Raw genomic sequence first — 22659 nt, 5'->3', positions numbered from 1 at the left:
AAATATTTATATTATCCAATCATAGAAGTGTAAACTGCACAGAGCCAACTTTAAATTAGCTTGATCCATTAAATTCTCGACTCAAATTTGCACGAATCAAACTTTAACCGAGTCGATAATTCGCTTACGAACTTTCTCGTCTCATTATCACCCTAATCTGAATTCTGACCCAACTAATTTTGGCGGTTGACTTCAGATCACTTCACTAATCACCTCACACAACACAAGTTCAGTTCAAAGTCATATACTTTTGCTTTTTGTCTCTTATTCACCAACGGCTCATCCTCCATCATCATCCTCCCAATCACCAGGTATAATCCCCATTTGAACCCTATTAATCATTAATCAATTTTCAATTTTCACTTTACTTATCCATTTAATTCAATCGTAATTCTATGTTTCTATAATTGCATCAATTTTCTTCATAATTAAGCTATTACTCAATAATTGAATAATTTAATCTAACCTATACGATTTTGTTAATTCGAATTCGGATCAAATTAACTTGAGTTTGATTAAATTCAGTTTTGTAACCCGTAATCAAAGATGCGGCAAAGAAACAAGGTTTCTGGAGAACCCTCAACTAGCAGTGGTGAAATTGAGGGTTCATCGGATGCAAAGGAGGGTTTAAAGTCGGAGATTCGGGTGGAGGCGCCGAAAAGGTCGGCATATGTAATGCTGGCATTGTTTGGGTTGATGATGTATAGTTCTTGGACTGTTTATTATTATCAGTACCAGGTTTTGCCTGTACCTTTGACTACTGATCAAGCTGGTAAAAGAGGATTTTCTGAGTTTGAGGCTATGGAACATGTTAAGGCGTTGGCGGGATTAGGTCCTCATCCTGTTGGTTCTACTGCTCTTGATCGCGCTTTGCAGGTTCATTGCCTGCCTTTGATTGTGTTTTCGTAGTTGCTGAATTGTGGATTTGTTGTGGTTGTAAGGAAAGTAATATGTGATAATAGATGGTGTTGATTGCATGAATTTCATTTTTTTGTTGGCGTTTGCGCGTGGACATTTATGACTGATTGGATAAGTATTTTGATTTAGCTGAATTAGCTTTGGACTTTATAATCAACTGGCCGTTTATAGCTGTAGAAATTTTTGGTCGTTCATATTAGGAGTGCTGTCACTTGCCAGCGGCCACCATAAACCCGCTACTCTCTTCCTCTATGTGGGCTTGCAACCTATAGTGAATAACATAAACAACACTCATAGGTAGAGTTTGCTGGATAAAGATACTATTTTTAAATCTTTTTCATGAGAAGTGAGCAAGGCAGTTGGTTGGTTGAGTCTAGGGCAGTTTCTGTTTGGAGGAATTTGACTTGTGTGCTGAAGTGGAAGAGTATTGTAGCTTAAATACTCGGTATTTAATTTTTTTTCGTGAGAAGTGAGCAAGGCAGTTAGTTAGTTAGTTAGTTGGTTGGCTGGGGAATCTATCTAGCTGCAAAAGTGTGCAAATACATGTTAGGTAGGTTGCATTGTGTGTTGCTGTGGTTCATCCATACGGTTTATGTGGTTCTGTTCCTCCCTGCTCCGAGTAATTTACATTTCCTCACTAACATTCCTTTTTTTAGGTTCTCTTTTTACTGTGAAATGAACTAGCTTTCATTCCCTTTCTTTTTCTTTTTACTGGGCAGTATGTGCTTGTTGCTGCAGAAAAGATAAAAAACACATCTCATTTGGAGGTTGATGTTGAAGTGGAAGAGTTTCATGTCAATGATGGTGCAAATCGTCTTCAAGGTGGATTATTTAGAGGGAAGACAGTTATTTATGCTGATCTAGATCATATTCTCCTGAGAATTACACCCAAATTTGCAGCCGAAGCAAAGGATAATTCTATTCTGGTTTCGTCTCACATTGATAGTGTTTTCTCGACGTAAGTTTATATTCTCGATTTATATCCTTTTGTGCTCTTCATATCGTCTGTTGTTGCATTGTGGTGCCCCTTTTTTGTTATAGTTCTCTGATGTAAACTATAATTGTTTGTACAGTTTACTTGTGCTGAATATGTTTGGTAGGCAAAGTACTTTTAGAATCCATCCTTGGATAGGTTAGAGTTTATAATCTCTTATGATAGTAACCTTGGTGATTCAAGTTTAGCTTTTCCTCAAGTCTACCCCAAAGTACCTGTTAGGCAATATTAGACTTACATCTATAATCTATATATCACCTTAACATCTACTTATCGAGGAAAGAAAGCCTAACAGCTATTTGAAAGTCAAGTCAACCATGCTAGACAATCGATAGACCTTTCTTATTTCAAGTTTTAACAGTGGCATACTAATTATAAAGAACTGTAACCTTGAAATGTATGCTAGGTTCCTGAAACTTGTTGATTTTAAAACTTGCTTAAGGCCACTAGTGTGTTAGGGTGTTCTGATATGAACTCGTTAATCACGTACTCCTTATGGTCTTCTAAATGAAGTGCCAAGTTTATGATCACTTCTTATAATATTACCCTTATCGCAGCTGATATTTATTTATGTTTTCTCCTTCTGCTCCAAAAAAGAGAGGAGACCTTTTAATGTGCATTTCTATACTTAGACGCAATTTTCCCCCCATTTTACCTCAATAGAAATTAGCAAATTGGGAGGGATTAAATAGGGGGCAATCTTTCTTTTGCTTATAGATGGAATTTCAGGATGTTTTCTTTATACCTATACAAATGAGCCGCACTTAGAACTTTAGAAGTGAGATATCTTTTTGGGAGGGAGGGTGATACGAGCCATGAAGTATATGGTTTTCCTAATGAATGATACAACTGACCTCGACTTACCTGCCGTCATGTCTTTTACTCATTTTTTTCTGATAAGTAACTTAGGCCTCGACTTAAGGACACCAATGGACGATGCTCATGTACAAAATGACACTAAGAGGTAAAGCCCATGTACAAAAGGTTTGAATTTTCCATCATGGTTGAACGCCGAACGTGACATGGTCATCCGTAGACATCATTTTCTTTTTTATTTGACATTGACATTGTTAGTATAGGGATTTTGTTTCCTGAACAGGGAGTTTCTATGTGTATTGACACTCGCGTTGAAATTTCTATGCGTATTGCAGAGCTTTACGACTTGGTGTATCTTAGATCTGCATTTTTTCGCTGAAATTCATTTTCTCTGTGTTGAACTCTTGTACTGTTTCTGTTTGTATTTTAGGGGAGGAGCTGGTGACTGCAGCTCTTGTGTTGCGGTTATGCTAGAGCTTGCAAGAGGAGTGTCACAGTGGGCTCATAGTTTCAAGAGCTCTGTCATTTTCTTGCTCAACACTGGAGAGGAGGAGGGTTTGAACGGAGCTCATAGCTTTATCACTCAAGTAAGCTTATTCTTACATGTCCTTGCAATATAATATCTCCATTTCATTTTTACCGTCCCCATTTGACCTTGGCGGCGGTCAACTAAATAATTAATGTCTACTTGACCAGATATTTGTCCAAATATACAGACTGTGTATAATTTGTTACGTTTGATCTACTATTTTCATGTAACTATTTCGAAAAAGTCGTAACAATTATATATTGGGAGAAAATATTGGTTAAAGTCAACCTTGTTTGACCACCAAAGTCAATTGGGGACTACATAAGTGGGATATGTTTTTTTTCGTCTCTTGGTGGAAACAAATGTGATAGTTTTCTCACAATATGTAATTGTGAGTTTTTTTTATATACATGCAGCATCCATGGAGTGAAACTGTCCGTGTTGCTATTGATTTGGAAGCTATGGGAATTGGCGGCAGATCCGGCATATTTCAGGTCAATATTATAGTCTTTTTGGGTGTTTGGAGAGAAAGGGAGGGATGGGGGATGGAGGGGAGGGAAAGGGAGGGAAGGGAAGGGAAGGGGTGAGGAATGGAGTTTTCCTTCCAAATTCCTTTGTTAGAGGGATTCTCGTTAGGCTTGGAGGAGGGATAATAAATCCCTCCATTTCCCTCCTACCCATTTGTTATCCAAATAAGGGATTCTGCCTCCCTCCCTCCCTCCCTCCCTCTCCCTGCCCTCCCTTTCCTTCTAAAACCCCTCATCCAAACAAGCCCTTAGTTTCAACACTGCCATAATTAGATGTGCTTTTGAGCTTGGTTATGTCACAATAGCGATACAATATCGAGATTATGACTTTAGAAAGGTTCCTTTGCTATCTTCTTCTGGTAAGAATAAATTCTTATTGACTACTCCGTATTGCTTAGAAGCGATACTGTACTGATTAAAGCCTTAATTTAACAACAACAACAAACCCTCAGTCCCAAAATAGTTTGGGGTCGGCTAACATGAATCATCATCCGAATCCTTTCTTTTAAAACTAAATTAATTAATCTCTCTTATCCTTTCTTTTCATGTGGGGTCGTTTATATACTATTTTTCAGGCGGGTCCTCATCCTTGGGCTATCGAAAAATTTGCATCAGTGGCAAAGTATCCGTCTGGTAATATCATGGCACAGGTCTGTTCATTGTCTATTACCTATTGCGTTGACCTTGTATGCAAAAGTTCTTATTTTTCCTTATTTTTCGTAACTCTTGGTGGATACTGAATCACTGATGACATTCAAACCTAGTGATGCAGGATTTATTTTCTTCTGGTGTTATCAAATCTGCCACAGATTTTCAAATTTATAAGGACGCTGCAGGTCTTTCTGGACTGGATTTTGCTTATACAGACAATGCTGCAGTGTACCACACAAAGGTTCTTTTACTCTACTATTTTGTTGAACAGCAATTTTTTTCCGGGTTAGGCTTGAGAATATAACAAAATCAACCTTATTGTAGAATTCAAATGACGAGTACTCCAGCACGACTAGCAGTAGTTATGTTCTAGTTGGATACAAGTGCTCCATTCTTACCAAAACTAAAATTTCTTCTCTTTAAATAAAATTACTCGGCATAGCTTGATAACTTAATATTCTTGATCTCCTTTTGTAAGTGAGTATCACCCCCTTGGTGTCTTTTTATACATGGGTGTTACTCCCTTGGTGTCTTTTGTGCCACACCTCTTGGGTGTCTTGATGGTTTAATTTTGTTGCACTCGTTTTGTACACGGGGATCACCCCCTCGGTGTCTTTCTTTGTAAATGGTTGTCACCCCCTTGGTGTCTTTTGTGCAAGGGTGTCACCCTCGGTGTCCTTTAGTTGATATCATATACTGCCTCCATCCCAGCCCAAAGTCCCCTCCACCAGCCTCTTAAAAGCACACATTTTAAGGAACACTATAGAGCATGACAAAAGTTAAATGTTCTATAAAACATGTGCAAGTTGGGTAATGACTAAGGTATTGTAAAAAAGTGTGCAAGTGGCGTAACATGGTGACATTTTTATGTAATTTTGAGTACTTTATTGGGGCAATTGTGAATTTTGTATCCCTAAAGAACTTTGGTGTGCGTTTACTCAAAAAAGTAGGCGTGAACTTTGGTGGGGATTAGAGCGGCTATTACTTAACTAAAAATTAGTAGTCATGATCTAGTTACGGCATTTTTACCTCGAGTGTTCTGCGTGGTTTTCAGAAGTTAATCCGTAAAATTTACATATAAGGGTTGTAAAAGCATTTTGATTTAGTCATTTACATTCCAAAGCTAAAAAAGAGCAAGGGATCTTTAGCTCAATTGAAAAATATGACCTGTTAAATAAAGATGAGAAAGTAAAGAATTGAAATTGTTAAGGTAGTTGTGAACTTACTGTTGAGCCTGGATCATTTACCAGAATGACAAAGTGGAGCTCCTAAAGCCCGGTTCTCTTCAGCATCTTGGAGAAAACATGCTTGCTTTTCTGCTTGAGGCTGCATCGTCACCTTCTCTAGCAAAGGACAATGGTCATGAAGCAGCAGCACATACAGACCAAGATTCTGCCATATATTTTGACATTTTGGTAGTGTTCAACCATGGGTTGGTTTCTTATTTGTTCGTACTTATTATATTCTAATCAATTAATCAAGGTGTTGAATTTAGGCCGTGACACCAAATTTGCGGCCAAGTTATCATCGTTTTAGATGGTATCCGCAACATTTCTAGCTAAACGACCAAAATTAGGCCATGTTGATGGATTATGAGATCAAGTCTCAAACTGAGATTCAGTTGCCACATTTTGAATGCTGAATGTGCATGTGCATGTGCTGACCGTATTTATGCATTACTTTCATCAGGGAACATATATGGTTGTGTATCGACAACATTTCGCAAATATGCTACACAGCTCAGTATTGATGCAATCAGTACTAATATGGATCATGTCGCTCGTGATGGGTGGTTATGCTGCAACAATTTCATTGGCTTTGTCATGTTTGAGTATTATCCTTATGTGGGTACTCTCGATAGGTTTCTCAGTGCTTGTTGCCTTTATTCTTCCAATTTTGTCATTAGCACCAGTGCCTTACATTGCTAGTCCTTGGTTGGTAGTTGGTTTGTTTGGGTTTCCTTCTCTTCTTGGGGCTTTGACTGGACAACATCTTGGTTTTGTCCTTCTACGTAAATACTTGTTTCACACTTATGTCAAGGAAAAGAGAACTTCATTCCCTTCGAGTCAAGCATCTTTGGCCATGTTAGAAGCTGAAAGGTGGCACTTCAAAGCAGGGACAATGCAATGGCTAATAATCTTGATGCTATCACACTATTACAAAGTTGGTTCATCATACATACCCCTTCTATGGCTTGTTACACCTTCATTCTCATGTAAGTTGGTTCCTAATCCGGTAACTGTATGAGAAAGTGACCTATGTTCTTTGGCTTTTGCATGACATGGACTCCTTTTGATGTTAAAATATTGTTGTAATTAGAGATTTGTGTTATTCAGCAAAAAGAAGTAAAAACCAAGATATTGTGCATGCATGGACTCTGTTTGTATGCCATTGTGTCACCCTTCATCAGTATATTAATTCAATATTCTAATCTTTAGAATGGAATGTTTATGCAGATGGGTTATTGGAAGCAACTCTATCCCCACTTCGGTTGCCAAAGCCACTCAAAATTGCAACCTTGCTGATAGCTTTATCAGTACCGATGGTGGTTTCTGCAGGGGCCATTGTCCGTATAGTTGGTATACTTATTGGAACTGCTGTGCGTTTTGACAGGTAAATTTTCAAGTTAATGATTTGTTCTACGTGGATGCTTAAATGACCTGTTTAGTGCACCTGATTTTGAGTACTGGCACGAGCTTGTAATTGTTTTTAATTAATTTGAATTTTCCACTACATCTGCATGCTTTCTTGCTGACTTTTCCCATATTTACTTTGATGGTCAACTTTGATTTTAATTTGTCCAAATATATGCAACAAACTTGTTACATTTAATTTGTCAAAAACAACAATATTAACATTACCATTTTGGGAAAGTTACAAGTATGGTATATTGTGAGAAAATAGCAGCTAGCCAAAGAGTGACAACACTGACACAATAAATTGGATGGAGGGAGTGACTAATGTGTTTGCTTCTACTAAGAACTTACCCAACAAACGACTTGGGGCTGAATCCCAATCAATAGCTCCGTTTCTGATTACTATCCTCACAAATTCTGAAGACTGGATCTGCTGACTTTAACTAGCTTATGTGAGAAAAGCACTACTCAAAATGCCCGAGGCTCAACGAAGCACTAGTCAAAATGCCTCAGTGTGACTTGTAGAATAATATATTGCTTTTTATGTGAAATTGCTCCGTTGTGAGAAAAATTGAGTCTACTCACTCCTAGTCCTACTTTGTCAAGTTCCTGACTACTCCATGCAGGGCAAATTTGGATTCTACTTCTTAGTTTTATGGCTTGCTTTATAACTAGTACCTGACATAGAACTACCGAATAGTGAGTTGTGATATTGTTACTAAACATTCATACTCTACTGATTATGTTATATGATTGCTGTGCAGAGATCCTGGAGGGACTCCTGAATGGCTGGTAAATGTGATTGTGTCTGTAGTTGTAGCTGCTGTTGTGTGCTTGACAATGGTGTATTTACTTTCGTACCTCCACCTTTCAGGTAGGCTTCCTCTTTTGCATTTATTATCCTGTGAAATTTGTGGTCAGTTCTTGTAGTTTTGAGTATCACTAGCCAATTAGGATATTTGTGATTTAGGATGATATCATAACGTAAGAAAGACCAAATTTTGGATCCCCAATTCCACGTTTATCTCTTCCCGAAGGGTGTTGAATAAAACACTAGTAAACCACCTAAGGGATCGCTTTTGATTTTTTTTCTAACTTCTTTTGGCTGTGTTATAATTTCTTTGACGTTTTGATTCCATTTCGTAGTTGGAAATCAAAATATTATATATCGATGCTTGTTGGAATATAGTGTGTAATCAAATCTGACATAAGCTGTATGCACATGGCTGTCTGCTTATCTCTAGGTTTTGGTTGCCTACAACTTCCAAATGACCTTTTTTTTAAGGATCAAATTTTTTTGTTGTAGCTGTGTGTGTCTCTTTTGTTTGCTCTAGTATTACCAAAATCTGCTAGATTCCTGATTTTTATGTAATTTGGTTTGCTCCATTTATTTACAATACCAAGACATCGGCTTCATATATAGACTGTCTTTTCACTATTTGAGGTTTTTGAGCTTTTCTACGTTTAAAGAATTAATGTAGCTAACACATAAATAGTGGCAAACTGGATGATTGTAGCAATAACGGTTCTATCATTGTGAGGAGACTTTTCTGCTATTAATCCTGTAATGGCCTTAGTGCGGAGTGCGGAGTAGGATATGTCTCATTCTTCATGCACCCTTGTTAACTTTTTCTATCTTTTCTCATAACTAAGCAAATTGAATATTTGAACTTTAAAGTTTTAACAGCTTTTGTTTAGATTATACATTTGAGTCTTCATCGATTTGTTTTCTTTTGTGATTTTAGGAGCAAAAAGACCCATCATTTTGGTGAGTTGTATTCTATTTGGCCTCTCCTTGGCAGCAATAGTGTCCAACACTGTCCCAAGCTATACTGAAGAGACTGCTAGAACCTTGAACGTAAGTCAGAGATGACATTATTTTTCCATTATTTGCGTACATTTCTATTTAGCATCATCAGCATTTGAAATGTAGCCGCTACTTCAAAGATGTGTTGTTTTACTCCCTTGTACTCTACTTTTTAAATATGATAATTTTGAAAATAGTTTGCTTGATCAATAGAAAATGTTCTACATTAATGCTTCATATATTTTGAGAAGTTGAGGTCAGTTACCAAAGTCTAAATAAGGATTGATAAAGTTGTGATGGAGCCAATGGATTTAGTAGAAATGATTGCGCATTTCTTCATTCAGATCTCGTTGCGTTCTCCTTGTATATTTTGTAAGGCTTTTCATTTGACAGCGGTTATGTGGGAAACTCTACTCATGCTTTAGGTGTCAATGTTCCAAATTTCTAAGCATCATACTGAGTTTTCCATCGAACTTCGTGTTTGTGAACTACACTTATGTACTACAGCTTAGTGTTCATGAACTAAACTTTTACATCATACTTCATGCTCATGAACTATTTATATCATAGCTTCAAGTTCATGAACTAAACTTGTATATCAATAGCTTCAAGTTCAGGAACTAAACTTCGTATGATTTTTATAATCGGTTTGTATCTTTCTTCATCCCATCCTGTGATAGTTCAGAGAAGTCAGACCAATTATTGGTGTGTAATTTTATGACTGCTGTCCTCGTGAATTATTTTCAGTGCTTTGTTCTGCAGAACTATTTTTTCTGTTAGCTTGAACTCTAAATATATGAGACTACCCCTCACTAGTCCTTTTTATGGGGGAAATCGTACTGTTTTTGTAGCCTTTTCTTTTGTCATATGCTGACACATATTTAGAAATCCTCTTTTTAAAAAGATTTTTTCTCTATTTTCTCTAGTTTAGTTGCTTTTGTTACCAAGTTCAAACTATTACCGTAATGTTGTATTTATTTGTGGGATGTCGTGTTTTTGTTTCTCAGGTTGTTCATGTTGTGGATACAACGGAAAGCAACGGCAAAGTGAAAGACTATACCTCATATGTCTCACTGTTTTCTTTTACTCCAGGGAATTTAGAAAAGGAGGTACAACAGATAAACGAGAGCTTTGAATGTGGCAGGCAAAAACCTGTTGATTTTGTTACTTTCTCCATGAAATATGGCTGTTGGACGAGTAATGATTTTGAGAGTGGGTGGAACCCATCTGAGATTCCAGCTTTGAAAATTAAGCACGATAGCAAGGTAGATGAGAGAGTGACTGAGGTTTCAATTGACACGAAGGGCTCGACAAGATGGTCCCTAGCAGTCAATACTGATCTTATTGCAGATTTTGAGTTCAGAGGTATGAGATATCTATTGTGTGTCATTAACGATCTTTCTTCATCTCTAGTTTTGACGATTCTTTTGACAAGTACTTTTACTTGTTTGTCCAAGGCCCAAGTGCCCAACAACGTCATCTGCTTATTCGTTGAAAGTCAAATCTAGCGACTTGCAAAACACTTCTAAGCTTACTGCACACAAGAATTAGGATGGCTTAAGCCGTGATTAGGAAGTTGAGGCAAAAGAATTGTCCCCTATAATACCAAGCTATTCCATTTTGCCATTCTGTTTGGCTGAAGAATAATACATAGGTCGATGAGTCGATACCTTTTTACTATAAGGAGTGAGCTTAGATAAGTGCCATAAGCTTATTTATGCCCCATCATGATTTGTGAAGGTAGTAAATTGATGGTCCTGTGTTCTTACCCTCTTAACCTTTTCACAAATACTCATTAAGACGGTTTTACATAAGTAGTATTCATAAGTCATAATGTATAACCACATGATGTTTGACCTGAATACCCTTGTAATGAATTTTTCTTAGTAACTACCATACTTTACGGTGTATTTCACAGAAACTGTCTCGCTATTTTCTCTCTTGGTGACAATGGCTATAACTCCTCAATTTTTTGTCTGTCAGTTTCTGGTGACGAAGAAAAGCTTGTTCCCGCTGGAGAAAAAAGTAGTATCGGTGGTTGGCACGTTATTCAGTTCTCCGGAGGAAGAAATGCTCCGAGAAAGTTTGACCTAACACTAGAATGGGTCAAAAACGCCACACATTCTTCTGGACAAACGAGCGAAGATAAGAAGAAATATCTTGTAAAACTAAGAACTGATATCGACAGAGTAACCCCTCAAGTAGAACGAGTTTTGAAGAAGCTTCCTTCTTGGTGTTCCTTGTTTGGGAAGTCTACCTCTCCTTTTACTCTCGCATTCTTGTCTGCCATCCCCATTGAATTTTAGTTCTCGCAGCAAAACTTTCAAGCATTTTGACACCATTTTTTTTGTTGACAAAATTGCACTATTTACGTTGATGTTCCGACATTATAGAAGGATTAGAACTTTAGAAAATGATGTATATTAAGTTAGAAACAGCAGCTGAGCTTTCTGTGAACACAAATTCTCATTGAAACTGGCATATCCGTCACAAACTAAGACGGGTCAAGTAATATCCAAGTGGGTAGATAAGACAAAAGCTACTCGCATTCTGCTTTTGTCTTATCTACCCACTTGGGTATTACTTGACCCGTCTTCAACTTGTAACGGATATGCTCGTCTTCAATGAGACTTGCTGGTGAGTGAAAGCTTCAAGTTTTACTGGGGCGGCCCTAGTGGTTGTAAATTCGGAATATATTTTACTTTGTTATGTATGCATAAGAGCTCTTCTAAAGAGTTCAGACTTGTCCAACTTTAACCATTGATACGACCGAGATAAAGATGTGGCAGGATTGATAATGAAATCTTTGTCGAGGATGACATTAATGGGCTGCTATATCCGAAAATCAGAAATGTACATTTCATTGCGAAAAAATTCCCCCAAGATGTATATTGTTAGATTGATGAGTATTGATCACTCATTGCCTTCTTGGTTGCATTGTTGGGTAAATGGTAAAATGACCGATCTTTGCATTATCGAAGCTAAAACATGAAAAGACCGTTTTACCCTTTTGAAAAAATAATTTGTTAAATGCCCTTTTCATCTCTCTTTATCAACGGTCCCTGCAATCGGCATAACTTGTCAAAGTAACAAAGAAACAAACTATAGTATTTCTAACAGAAATCTGAACTTATCCAAAAAACGAAATATCGAACAGAAGATTATCGTCAAGCTGCAATAATAATTTTAAGACCACGACAACATTTTTCAGTTGTCGCATATAACAAAGGAGGGCGGGTCGGAAATGAATGAATTTCTTTATGACTAAAAATTGAATTAATCTGCTTTTACAACAAAGTAGCATAAAAAAATTGAATTGGCCATTTAATTTACTTTTATAATACTACGTATATAAAGAATAACAAGCTAGGGCGTCACTAGGTAGTGACAGACACTTTCTTACATACTTTATTGTAAGAGATCCATCATTTTAATGATCCCTGCATGTTACATATGTGAAAGTGATATTGAAACTCAATATCACCTAGCTAAAAATTTCATTTCTCCTTTATGTAGAATCATCATTTTAATGATAATGATCCCTGCATGTGAGATATGTGAAACTGCTATTGAAATTCAGTACATCTCATTATTTTTTCTTAGAAATAAGTTACACGGGCGTCTTAAAACAAATGGAGGCCTTATACTCCTAAAAAATTTCAAGTACAAGCGTACTATACTTCAAGATTTGAATTTAATTTCATTAATAAAACTTACTTCCTCTTATTCACTATTTTCTTCCTTATTTCCTTAAATGGATTATTCAGGTTTTCTTCCCCTTTCTTATTTTGGAAACTTTTACTCTTATTTTATTCACCCATCTCTCCTATCATCAAACTCAACCTAACTTTTACTCTTATTTTATTCATCCCTCTATCTTATCACCAAACCTCACCTTACTCACAATTCCTTATTTAGTTCCTAATTATTCATTCCTCTTTCCAATTCACAAACCTCACCATCTTCCTTTATTCATTCTTTAATCATCTTCTAAAATCTTGTGCCATATCAAAAAGGAAGAAAACCCCGCGAGAATATAAATTTAATCACAAAATTGGAAACCTGATTTTCACATTCTTCAATGAACAGAGCCCTAGTCCCCCCTTTAAGTTGCAATAATTTCACATCAAAAATGATAGGTTTTACATAGTAGGGAGTAGGGACCAAAGTTCACTAGAATTATTGTCCAAAATAATACCCCTATATACGAAACAAATATAAGAAACAAATAATGTAATGTCCCACCGCAGTAGCTTACGTAGTTACGTACCGTAACGTAACATGATTTCTCCTTCTTAATTTTGTAGGCATTACATTATTCCTTCACTACTCGACACTCACACTACAATGTATGCTCTTATCACTACTCTTCCTTCTCCTTCCTCTACACTACTCCTCTTCTTGTACTCCAAATTATAACTCTTTTATTGTTTCTTATCTTCTCTACTTTTGTTTTTCTTTATTTTCCTTCACCTCCATGGTTACCCATTTTTCGCTATGTTCTTTATTTCGATGCCTCGTCTTAGGTAAGCAATTTCCTCCATTTTCTCATTTACTACTTTTTCTATGTTTTAGTAACTAATTCAAACTCACTAACAACGTTTAGTGTTAGGACAACGTTAATATTTTAAGTTTAGGTAAGCAACTTTTTCCATTTTCTCGTTTATTTTGATGTTATGATGTATATTCGAATATTCCTATGTTTTAAGTTTAGGTAAGGTTAGGTAAATGCAGTGGCGAATCCATGAATTTAAGAATGAGATTCCATATTTGAAAACTAAAAAAAAAATCCAATAATATAATCCTGATTTAAATATTAAACTTCATCATCGTCTTCACAAAGTAAGTTTACTTTCTTAACTGAAACAATATGACCTTCAATCTAGACCAAACTACCCATTTATCAAAATCGTCATTACATTTTTGTTATACAATTGTTATTAGTAAGAGAACAGGATTTGTAGCTTTTTTTTTTTTTTTTTTTTTTTTTGACTAGGAGTATCTCTAACCGACAGCTGGGGCAATCTCTTTCGGGATACTGAAGGCAATTTAATGGATTGACCCCCCAAGTTTGGCTTTTTCATTCGCAAGAGTCAGGAATCGAACCCATGACCACTTGTTTAAGAGATGAGAGTCCTTACCACTCACACCAGCCAACTTTGGTAGGATTTGTAGCTAGTGGCGAAAATTTTAAAAGGTTGAATTTTTAATGTAACTGGGTAAACTAGAAAAAAAAATTATTGACTAACGTTGAATTTTTCAGTGCCATTATGTTGCATTAACTAACGTTTTACATAATAATAATTAAAAAAAAATATATATTTCAGGATATTACAGTCAGTTTTCGGAAATTCAGAAGAAACAGTAGGAAGAAATTCAAGTAACAACAACAATGGCGGAAACAGTAACGAAGACGAGAGCATTAGCAGCAGAGGATCGGCACCGTATACAAGCGTCCCTATCGAATGCTACGAATGCACCCAGGTGGGTGTCCCCGTGTTCCACTCTACCAGCTGCGGCCGGGCCGGGGAGCCCCAGTGGGAGGCCTCAGCTGGGTCCTCCCTCCGCCCGGCCCGGCCCGCCCATCCACCCGGTCGTCCCTCGGGCCGTGGGCCCGTCGGGTTGTTCGGGCCCCTGGTGGACCCGAGGAGCGACGAGGTGAAGAAGTGGAACAGGGTCATACTGGTTGCGCGGGGGGTCGCGCTGGCTGTTGATCCTATATTCTTCTACGCGTTGTCGATTGGCCGGGGCGGGTCGTGTTTGTATATGGACGGAGTGGTGGCAGCGATAGTAACGGTTGTTCGCACGTGTGTAGACGCTGTACACCTGTGGCACGTGTGGCTACAGTTTCGGTTGGCGTACGTGTCGAGGGAGTCGTTGGTTGTCGGGTGTGGTAAGCTGGTGTGGGACCCGCGTGCCATTGCTACGCATTATGTGCGTTCATTGAGCGGCTTCTGGTTTGATCTCTACGTCATACTGCCTATTCCTCAGGTAATGAATTAAATGCTCATAAGTAGGTTGTAATCTCGCCGAGCCGATATTGAGTTTCGACTAAGGTCGAGATCGGCTCGTATACTATAAATCCGAGTTTAAGCTCGAGCTGGAGTTCTTGATATTAACCTTAGGTTGTACGAAATTCATGTATTTGTATTTAAGGGAAATATTGTGCAAATGTGAATGTAGCAAGTCTCTCTTGTGACGGACATATCTGTCATAAGTTTGCGATGGGTCAAGTAATAGTTATGTGGATAGATAAGACAAAACAGATTGCTATTCCTTAGACATTCTGCTTTTGTCATATCTACCCCAACATGGATAATATACTTGATCCGTCACAAGCTTGCGACTGATGTGATATCCGTCACAAATGAAAATTGTGTGAATGTGTTTAAGGTGACATGTAGTAGATTAGATCAATGAACAATTTTATTAAATACTCCCTCTGTCCTTGTCATTTCTCGTTGTTCTATTCCATTTTGGGTGTCTCAGTCAATTGTTATCCTTTCTATTTTAAGAATGAACTTGATGAGTAATTTGGTCATTCACACTCAATTTGGTCGACTTGTCATTTATCAATTGACCCTCTCCTTTTTCCTTGGTCTTTGAGCTAAAACCAAAGGACGGCAATTGACTGGAACGGAGGGAGTATATCATAATTAATCAAATTAAATTAATATTACTCCCTCTGTCCCGGTCACTTGTTGTCCTTTTCTATTTTGGGGTGTCTCGTTCATTTGTTGTCCTTTCTATTTTAAGAATGAATTTGATGAGTAATTTGATCATTCACACTCAATTTATTCCACTTGTCATTTAGTAATTGGTCCCCTTCTCTTTCCTTGGTCTTTGTGCCAAAACCAAAGCACAACAAATGACCGGGACGGAGGGAGTATATCTTAAGTCTTAAGTCTTAATCATACAGATAGCCGAAATCACCACGGCTTGTTTGATTGTGATTTGTGATATGTCCAAATATAATAAAAATTTGTTTGAATTTAACAAATTGTAGGTACAAATGTTCTGTATATTTTGTCTGTGATGTAAAAAAACTGTGAAGTTGTACAATGAGTGTTGAAAAAGTTTCATTACATGTTTAAGATGTGGGCCAATAGCGTAATAAAAATTACTCTTTCCGTCTCAATCACTTAACTTCACTGAAAGTAACTCATTTCGTTAAAAATATTCAAATGAAATGTCAAAATGTCGTACCATGTTGAACTGAAACAGGTATGAGACTATGAGTACGATTAACAGTTTTATGTTTTTGTAACGTTAATGAACAGGTCATATTCTGGTCGCTTGTGCCGATGTTGCTGAGACAGGATAAGATCAGGTTCCTAATGACGATACTCCTGTTAATATTCTTATTCCAATTCCTACCTAAAGTTTATCACAGCATAGCTTTGATGAGACGAATGCAAAAGGTGACTGGTTATATTTTCGGCACAATATGGTGGGGATTTGGACTCAATCTCATTGCTTACTTTATTGCATCTCACGTAAGTTAATTTGAGACCGTCTTATAAAAAACTACTCTGAACTGTGTAATGTTTTCTGTTATGGTCATTCGGAGAATGTATACACGCATTGCAGGCTTGCAGCGTGCCTTACATTAATTTGAGACCGTCTTACATTAATTTCAGAACATTGACAGATGCGCGTTGGGTGCAGGTTGTTGGTGGATGTTGGTATGTGCTAGCAATACAACGGGTTGCAGCGTGCCTTGCACAACAATGTAAAAACAGGAACTGCAATATCTCATTGTCCTGCTCTAAGGGTCTGTGCTATCAGTTTTTTCAACAAGCCGACACAATTGAAAGATGTGTTACTAACTCGACTATCTCCCGACAGTCCTTCTGTTTGAATGACAATGGTCCTTTTAGTTACGGAATCTATAGTTCAGCTCTTCCTGTTATTTCCAGTAATGCTATTATTATGAAGATCCTTTATCCTATCTCCTGGGGTTTATTCCAGCTCAGGTAATTTTCCGCTTTATTGCAAAAATTTCCCAACACTTCGAATTCTATGAAACAGAAGTAGCACATGGCCTGGCCCGACAGGTCATGAGACTGTAGATCCTTTATTTACAGCTGTCAAAAAAAAAAAAAAATGAAACAGAAGTAGGAAAATTATAGTGGGACGACTCAGAAAGTACGGTCAGAAAATTATAGTAGGACTGAGGGAGTAATATGTTCTTTCTTGGCATTGTTACAGCACCTTTGGCAACAATCTTACCCCAACAGTGCAATGGGCAGAAGTATTGTTCTGCATGTGCCTCGTCCTCGGTGGTTTAATGCTGTTCACTTTACTCATTGGAAACATTCAGGTCAGTTGCAGGTTTTTTTCGTCTTCTGAACGTATAATTGCCCAATATGACAGTAAGACCTGAAAGCGGCATTATTATGCAGGTGTTTCTTCATACAGTAATGGCGAAGAAAAGGAAAATGCAGTTGAGATGCCGGGACATGGAGTGGTGGATGAGGCGGAGACAATTACCATCTCGTCTGAGACAAAGAGTTCGTCACTACGAACACCAAAACTGGTTTACCACTGGCGGTGTTGAAGAGATGGAATTAATTAAAGACCTGCCTCAAGGACTTAGGCGGGATATCAAACGCCATCTTTGTCTTGATCTCATAAAAAAGGTGACGCGATTATTTTTTATCTCATTAAACTCGGATAATTCTTACATTAATCTGAATGATGTGTGTAATTCTGTAAAATCCTCGTCTGCAGGTGCCTGTATTTCACTGCCTGGACGATCTTATTCTCGACAATATCTGCGACCGGGTCAAACCACTGATCTACTGCAAAGACGAAAAGGTACATGAACATATACATATATACATCAACCTCAAAAGTCGCGTATAAGACATGGGTGCATGAGAAAATGTGATTTTCTGTGTATAAAGTGACTCCTAAAGGCGTTTTTAAACAGAGGTCATGAATATCACCGCTCAATAACTTTTGTTGATTTTGAAATTAGATCCTGAGGGAAGGAGACCCGGTACAAAGAATGGTATTTATTGTTGGTGGCCGAATTAAAAGCAACCAAAACCTAAGCAAAGGTATGGTTGCAACGGACATACTCGAACCAGGGTCATTTCTAGGGGACGAGCTGCTATCTTGGTGCCTTCGGAGACCTTTTATCCATCGTCTACCAGCGTCCTCAGCAACATTCGTCTGTCTTGAGTCAACAGAAGCTTTTGGTCTTGACGCCTATGACCTACACTACATTACCGAACACTTCAGGTACAAATTTGCAAATGAAACCTTAAAGCGAACTTTAAGGTACCATTCTTCAAATTGGAGGACCTGGGCGGCTGTTAATGTACAGTTTGCCTGGCGCCGGTATAGGAAGAGGAAACAAGGTTTGGTGAGTCATTCGCTGTCGCAGAATGGCGATACTGAGAAACGGCTACTTCAGTTTGCTGCTATGTTCATGTCATTTAGACCTCATGATCATCTGGACTAGATACAGTCCAGAGTTTCGAGATTTTTTTTGTTGGAACCCAATTAAAAATACGTTTTCATTTCTTTTTATTGAAGCCATAAATAACTGTTACAAAGTATTTGTAACGCTCAGTAGATTTTATTTTATTTTTTCGGTACAAAAGACAGTTTACTGAACATTCTAACTTTTCTCTGTATTATTAGATCAATTCCCTGCTATTTTTGTTATTTTAGAATCACAAAAACTTCAGAGAGACAGTCTCTAGAATAACAGGAAGCAGATGTCAATGGGATCATGTTGCCTCACCAACATAAGCTGTGGAGACAAACTCGCCATAGATGTGGTTTTTCTGAAAAGCTTTTTGGTTTCGCAGTACAGCCACTGCATTTACAAACTTAGGTAATGTAGCATACAGCGGAAATGTAGACCAGATGAAGGTTCTTACGAAAGACCAGCTCTTCATAGGAAAGTAAGCGAAAGAGAGAATAATTTCTTCATTCATTGCCTTCCCAATTTGATCAACACAATTGACTACGAAAACTTCGATTACATATAACCATGAATATTCCAATGCTCATAAAAGACGCAAAATTGAGAATGAACATTGTAACTTGTACGTATGACGTATGTCTGGAACTCTGGAAGTTTAGCTATGCGCACCAAAGGTAGCTGATATTGGTTCCCACCATCGTCAGAAAAATTGTGAATCAAAGCTTGGGTGTTGGAAATGACAAATTTCTTCTTGCATATTCACTTGCAATTTCGATAGCAGTTTGACTGTGACGCAAAGAAAATTCCGCAAGTAGGATTTGAGTTTCTTCTGGGGTCAAATCACCATGCGAGCCCTGGAATCATATTAAGAAAACCGTAACTATATACAGTACTAGTTTTACCCATGGAAAGAATTAATCTTTCCGAATATATGAAAGTCTGTCCACGCTTAATTTGCCCAAAACACGTATATTCAATATTTAAGTATTGTATTATAAAAATATGCGATGTAAATTATGAAAGAAAAGCGGTCAAAGTTAACTACCAAAGGTTTTTAGGAGGATGCCCAAACTAGACAGACATGTTACAGCAATAGGCAGCAATAGTTTCTCACCAGACGCGATGTTCTGTCACAAACAGCATGATGCATGGCTATCCCGGCAGCTACTGAAACATTGAGAGAATCGACCATGCCATTCATTGGGATACTACAGTGCAAGTCTGACAACTGTAATGCTTCTTTGCTAATACCGCTGTGAAAAGGAACATACTATTTAGAATTATATTCGCCAAAAGGGGCGTGCCTTCAATTATTTTACAGCTGCTCATGAAAGTCCAGTTTAGCTATTCGATCATTACACCACTGGGATCAGCTTAACATGAAGCATGAAACACTAAACTGCCAGGTAAGATATAAGCAACTCCTCCGATAAATGAAGAAATGGTGATTACCTGTTCTCATTTCCGACAACAATGGCAGTTGGGCACGACCAGTCCATGTCATATATAGAAACCTGTGGGTTGTACAGAAAAGCAGATAAATACGCGAACACAAGTGAAGACTAGAAAACTTAATAGACAGGTATAGTAGTGAAAGTTGCTGTGATATTTATAAATTGAAATCAAGGAATGACGAGTTATTATCAGCAAGAATGGGGTGCTTACAGTATCGTTTCCCAGATAAGTTGTGGCAATCCTATATCCACGAGATCTCAGAACATCAAAGCATTCCCGAGTGGAATTCCAAGCTTCAATATCTAACCACTTTTCTGAGCCCATGCTAATATGCCTATTTTCTCTAAATCTGTGTACACAAGAAAATCATTAGAAGAAACTTTAAAAAAAAAAAAAAAAAAAAAAAAAAAAAAAAAAAAAACAAGAAAAGACATTAGAAGAGCCAAAAAATGCTCAAAATGCTGATACATAATAATGCACGTGGTGTCATGAAATTGTAATTTTGTTTGCACCAATGACGAAAACATGACCCATACCAAAATAACTGGAAAAGACAGACTATACTAGAAAAGACAATTTCGATCCTTAAGCATACAATACTGCAAAATATGCAAACACGATTACTCGAGTGCCTGAGTGCACGACATTCCCATGAATATGATATTATGGGGACACACACCAACAATGAAGCTTTGATTAAACCTCAAGGAGGAACACTAAATATACCATCCGATAACACTTCTTAGTGCATCAGACAAAATTTATCAAAGGTTAAAAGTCAAAACAATTTAGCAATAGATTACAACAATATAAGCAGATATCCCACCACCAATTTATTACTGTTTGCCAAAATTGTAATGTACTAAAACACTCAAATGTTTACAAGGTAGCCTCATTGTATCATAGCGTAAGGCCTAAACGCTTGTATGTATTTTAGTCATTCACTATATCCTTACCACTCCCGTAACCTAAGCAGAAGGGTCAAGGGAGTGATGTCGAACACTAACCATTTCATAAAACTAAGCTTAAACAAACACAAAATACTAATAGCATTACATACAAACAGACACACAATCACCAAATCTTCATGTTCATGTGCCGTAGTAGTACTTGTGACATGAGTTCACTAGTGATTTCAAACCCATCAGCATTAGCTGCCCTCGTGACTCCCTTTATACGAAAGAAAACATAGCGTTTGCTCAAGAGAACTAACATATCTAAGATTCTACGCCTTAACATAACAAGCTCGAATTTGTTTTGTCTAATGATCAACCTAATATAGATGCTACAAAACCTCATCATCCATCCATTTACAGTACATCAGCAATTAGACTCACCCAGAGCAAATAACACAACAAGCTCACTATCATACACTTCAACCTCATATTTCCAAATTACACCAGCATTAATATGTATCAAATATCGCAGATTCGAACACATCATTCTATGAAGAACTTGCCTTAATTATAACAAATGAGGCACAATGCAAAAGAGGAATCACAAAGCACAAATTCGACATATAATCCGTCACTTTTTGGAAATAATAAAACGCATACGGAATGCAAAGAAGGCACAATTTCACCTCCAGAAAACGAGGAGTTTGATTTCCACAACCTTTTGGAACAATCACAGGAAACAACATGAACAGACTGAAACCCGAATGCATCAGCAGACCGAAACGCAGCCGAAACATTTCCAAAATCACTCAATCCTTCAACCACAAGACTAACACCATAACTCCTATTCTTAACCACATTCCTCAACCTCTCCTTCCTCAAATCAAGCAAGTGCGGTTCAATTGCCTCAATAACTTGCTCACTACTCAACACAACTCCGTCATTGGTCCGAAACTTATCCAAGTATGGAAACCAACGCCCAGAATCATCCTCAGGCGAGAATTTGAGCTTCCTCTCCATTTTCATGGAGGTGGAGATGTTGTGTCTGTTTTTAGGTGAGAGGAGTTGCTCAACGGTGTCGTTTGACGAGTCATCGTCCAGTAAAACCCGAGTTTCGGAGGTTGCTGTCGTGGTGAAAGCGCATTGGAATTTGTGCGGGGTTCGTCGGAAATCTGGAATTAGAATGATTACGCTATTTTAATCAAAGGTAAACAAATGATTGGGACCCAGGGAGTAATAGTTAGTTAGTTAGTTACTTGGTTCGGGAATTTTGAAAAACGTAAACAATTAAATGAAACGGAACGGAGAAATAGAGATAAGAAGGAGGCGGGGGATTACCGAAGGGGAGGATGCGCCGGTGTTGCTGGAGACCTGGAATTAGAATGAGAGTAGGGAGTTAGTTAATTAGTTAGTTAGATACTCGGTTATGGAGATTTTGAAAAACGTAAACAATTCAATGGAACGGAGAGCGGGATTACCGAAGGGAACGGAGAGGTGGGGAGGAGATAGGAAGGAGAAGGTGGAGGAGCGAGCTAAGGCTGTCCGAAGCTTCATTTTTTGTGTGTGTGGGAATGGTGAATGTCAAGTGTGGGATTTTGTGTGTGTTTGGTTCTCGTCACAAACCCGGATATGGGCTTCACAATACCCAATTGCTAAAGATAATAGAATAATGAGACCGACACTATCCGTCACGAGTGGAAGACGGATAGTATCTCTCTCACAAAATGCAAATGGATAGTGCAAATGGATACCCCCACTTGTCCTCCCACTTGCATTTTGTGAGAGGGCCACTATCCGTCTTCAGCTTGTGACGGATAGTGTTCGTCTTCAATGAGACGGACTGTTTTTAAAAGGGTAGTGACAAATAGGACGTCATGTAACGACAAATTTTGTATTGCGATAACTGAAATACAAAACAAGGAAATAAAATGAGTTTTTATTAATATCAGAAAAGTTCGTGTACAATCTCTGCGCGTGCGTTTTGTAGG

The 22659-nt window shown here is 37.8% G+C and overlaps 3 protein-coding genes across 5 annotated transcripts; 2 read left to right on the top strand and 1 right to left on the bottom strand.

Annotated features, from left to right (window-relative positions):
- The first annotated feature begins 143 nt into the window (after window positions 1-143).
- Window positions 144-11635, top strand: LOC141622432 (uncharacterized). 3 transcript variants are annotated; one of them, XM_074438464.1, is made up of 14 exons: window positions 144-311; window positions 526-876; window positions 1638-1876; window positions 3159-3315; window positions 3674-3751; window positions 4360-4434; window positions 4557-4676; window positions 5686-5850; window positions 6125-6650; window positions 6892-7048; window positions 7836-7945; window positions 8817-8929; window positions 9886-10243; window positions 10862-11416. In XM_074438464.1, exons 2-14 carry the CDS (start codon window positions 547-549, stop codon window positions 11182-11184), a joined length of 2751 nt encoding a protein of 916 aa, XP_074294565.1. In that variant the 5' UTR covers window positions 144-311; window positions 526-546; the 3' UTR covers window positions 11185-11416. The 3 variants fall into 3 exon arrangements, with proteins under 3 accessions (XP_074294565.1, XP_074294566.1, XP_074294567.1); XM_074438465.1 differs by having other exon boundaries at window positions 221-311; window positions 1657-1876; XM_074438466.1 differs by having other exon boundaries at window positions 241-311; window positions 4549-4676; window positions 10862-11635.
- Window positions 11636-13108: 1473 nt separating this feature from the next.
- Window positions 13109-18547, top strand: LOC141622428 (cyclic nucleotide-gated ion channel 2-like). Its single transcript, XM_074438459.1, has 8 exons — window positions 13109-13404; window positions 14206-14869; window positions 16159-16374; window positions 16547-16854; window positions 17090-17201; window positions 17284-17520; window positions 17612-17698; window positions 17862-18547. The coding sequence occupies exons 1-8, from the start codon at window positions 13376-13378 to the stop codon at window positions 18348-18350; spliced, it is 2142 nt and encodes a 713-aa protein (XP_074294560.1). The 5' UTR covers window positions 13109-13375; the 3' UTR covers window positions 18351-18547.
- A 227-nt stretch (window positions 18548-18774) lies between these two features.
- On the bottom strand, window positions 18775-22314 carry LOC141622431 (uncharacterized). Its single transcript, XM_074438463.1, has 7 exons — window positions 22150-22314; window positions 22010-22042; window positions 21390-21843; window positions 19986-20124; window positions 19773-19834; window positions 19435-19573; window positions 18775-19174 (listed from the first exon to the last, which is right to left on the bottom strand). Exons 1-7 carry the CDS (start codon window positions 22223-22225, stop codon window positions 19037-19039), a joined length of 1041 nt encoding a protein of 346 aa, XP_074294564.1. The 5' UTR covers window positions 22226-22314; the 3' UTR covers window positions 18775-19036.
- Between the last annotated feature and the right edge of the window lie 345 nt (window positions 22315-22659).

This window comes from Silene latifolia, chromosome X (genome assembly GCF_048544455.1).
Source record: "Silene latifolia isolate original U9 population chromosome X, ASM4854445v1, whole genome shotgun sequence".
NCBI lineage: Eukaryota > Viridiplantae > Streptophyta > Magnoliopsida > Caryophyllales > Caryophyllaceae > Silene > Silene latifolia.
Note: the sequence above shows the minus strand (reverse complement) of the source record. Positions and strands in the feature narration are given on the sequence as shown.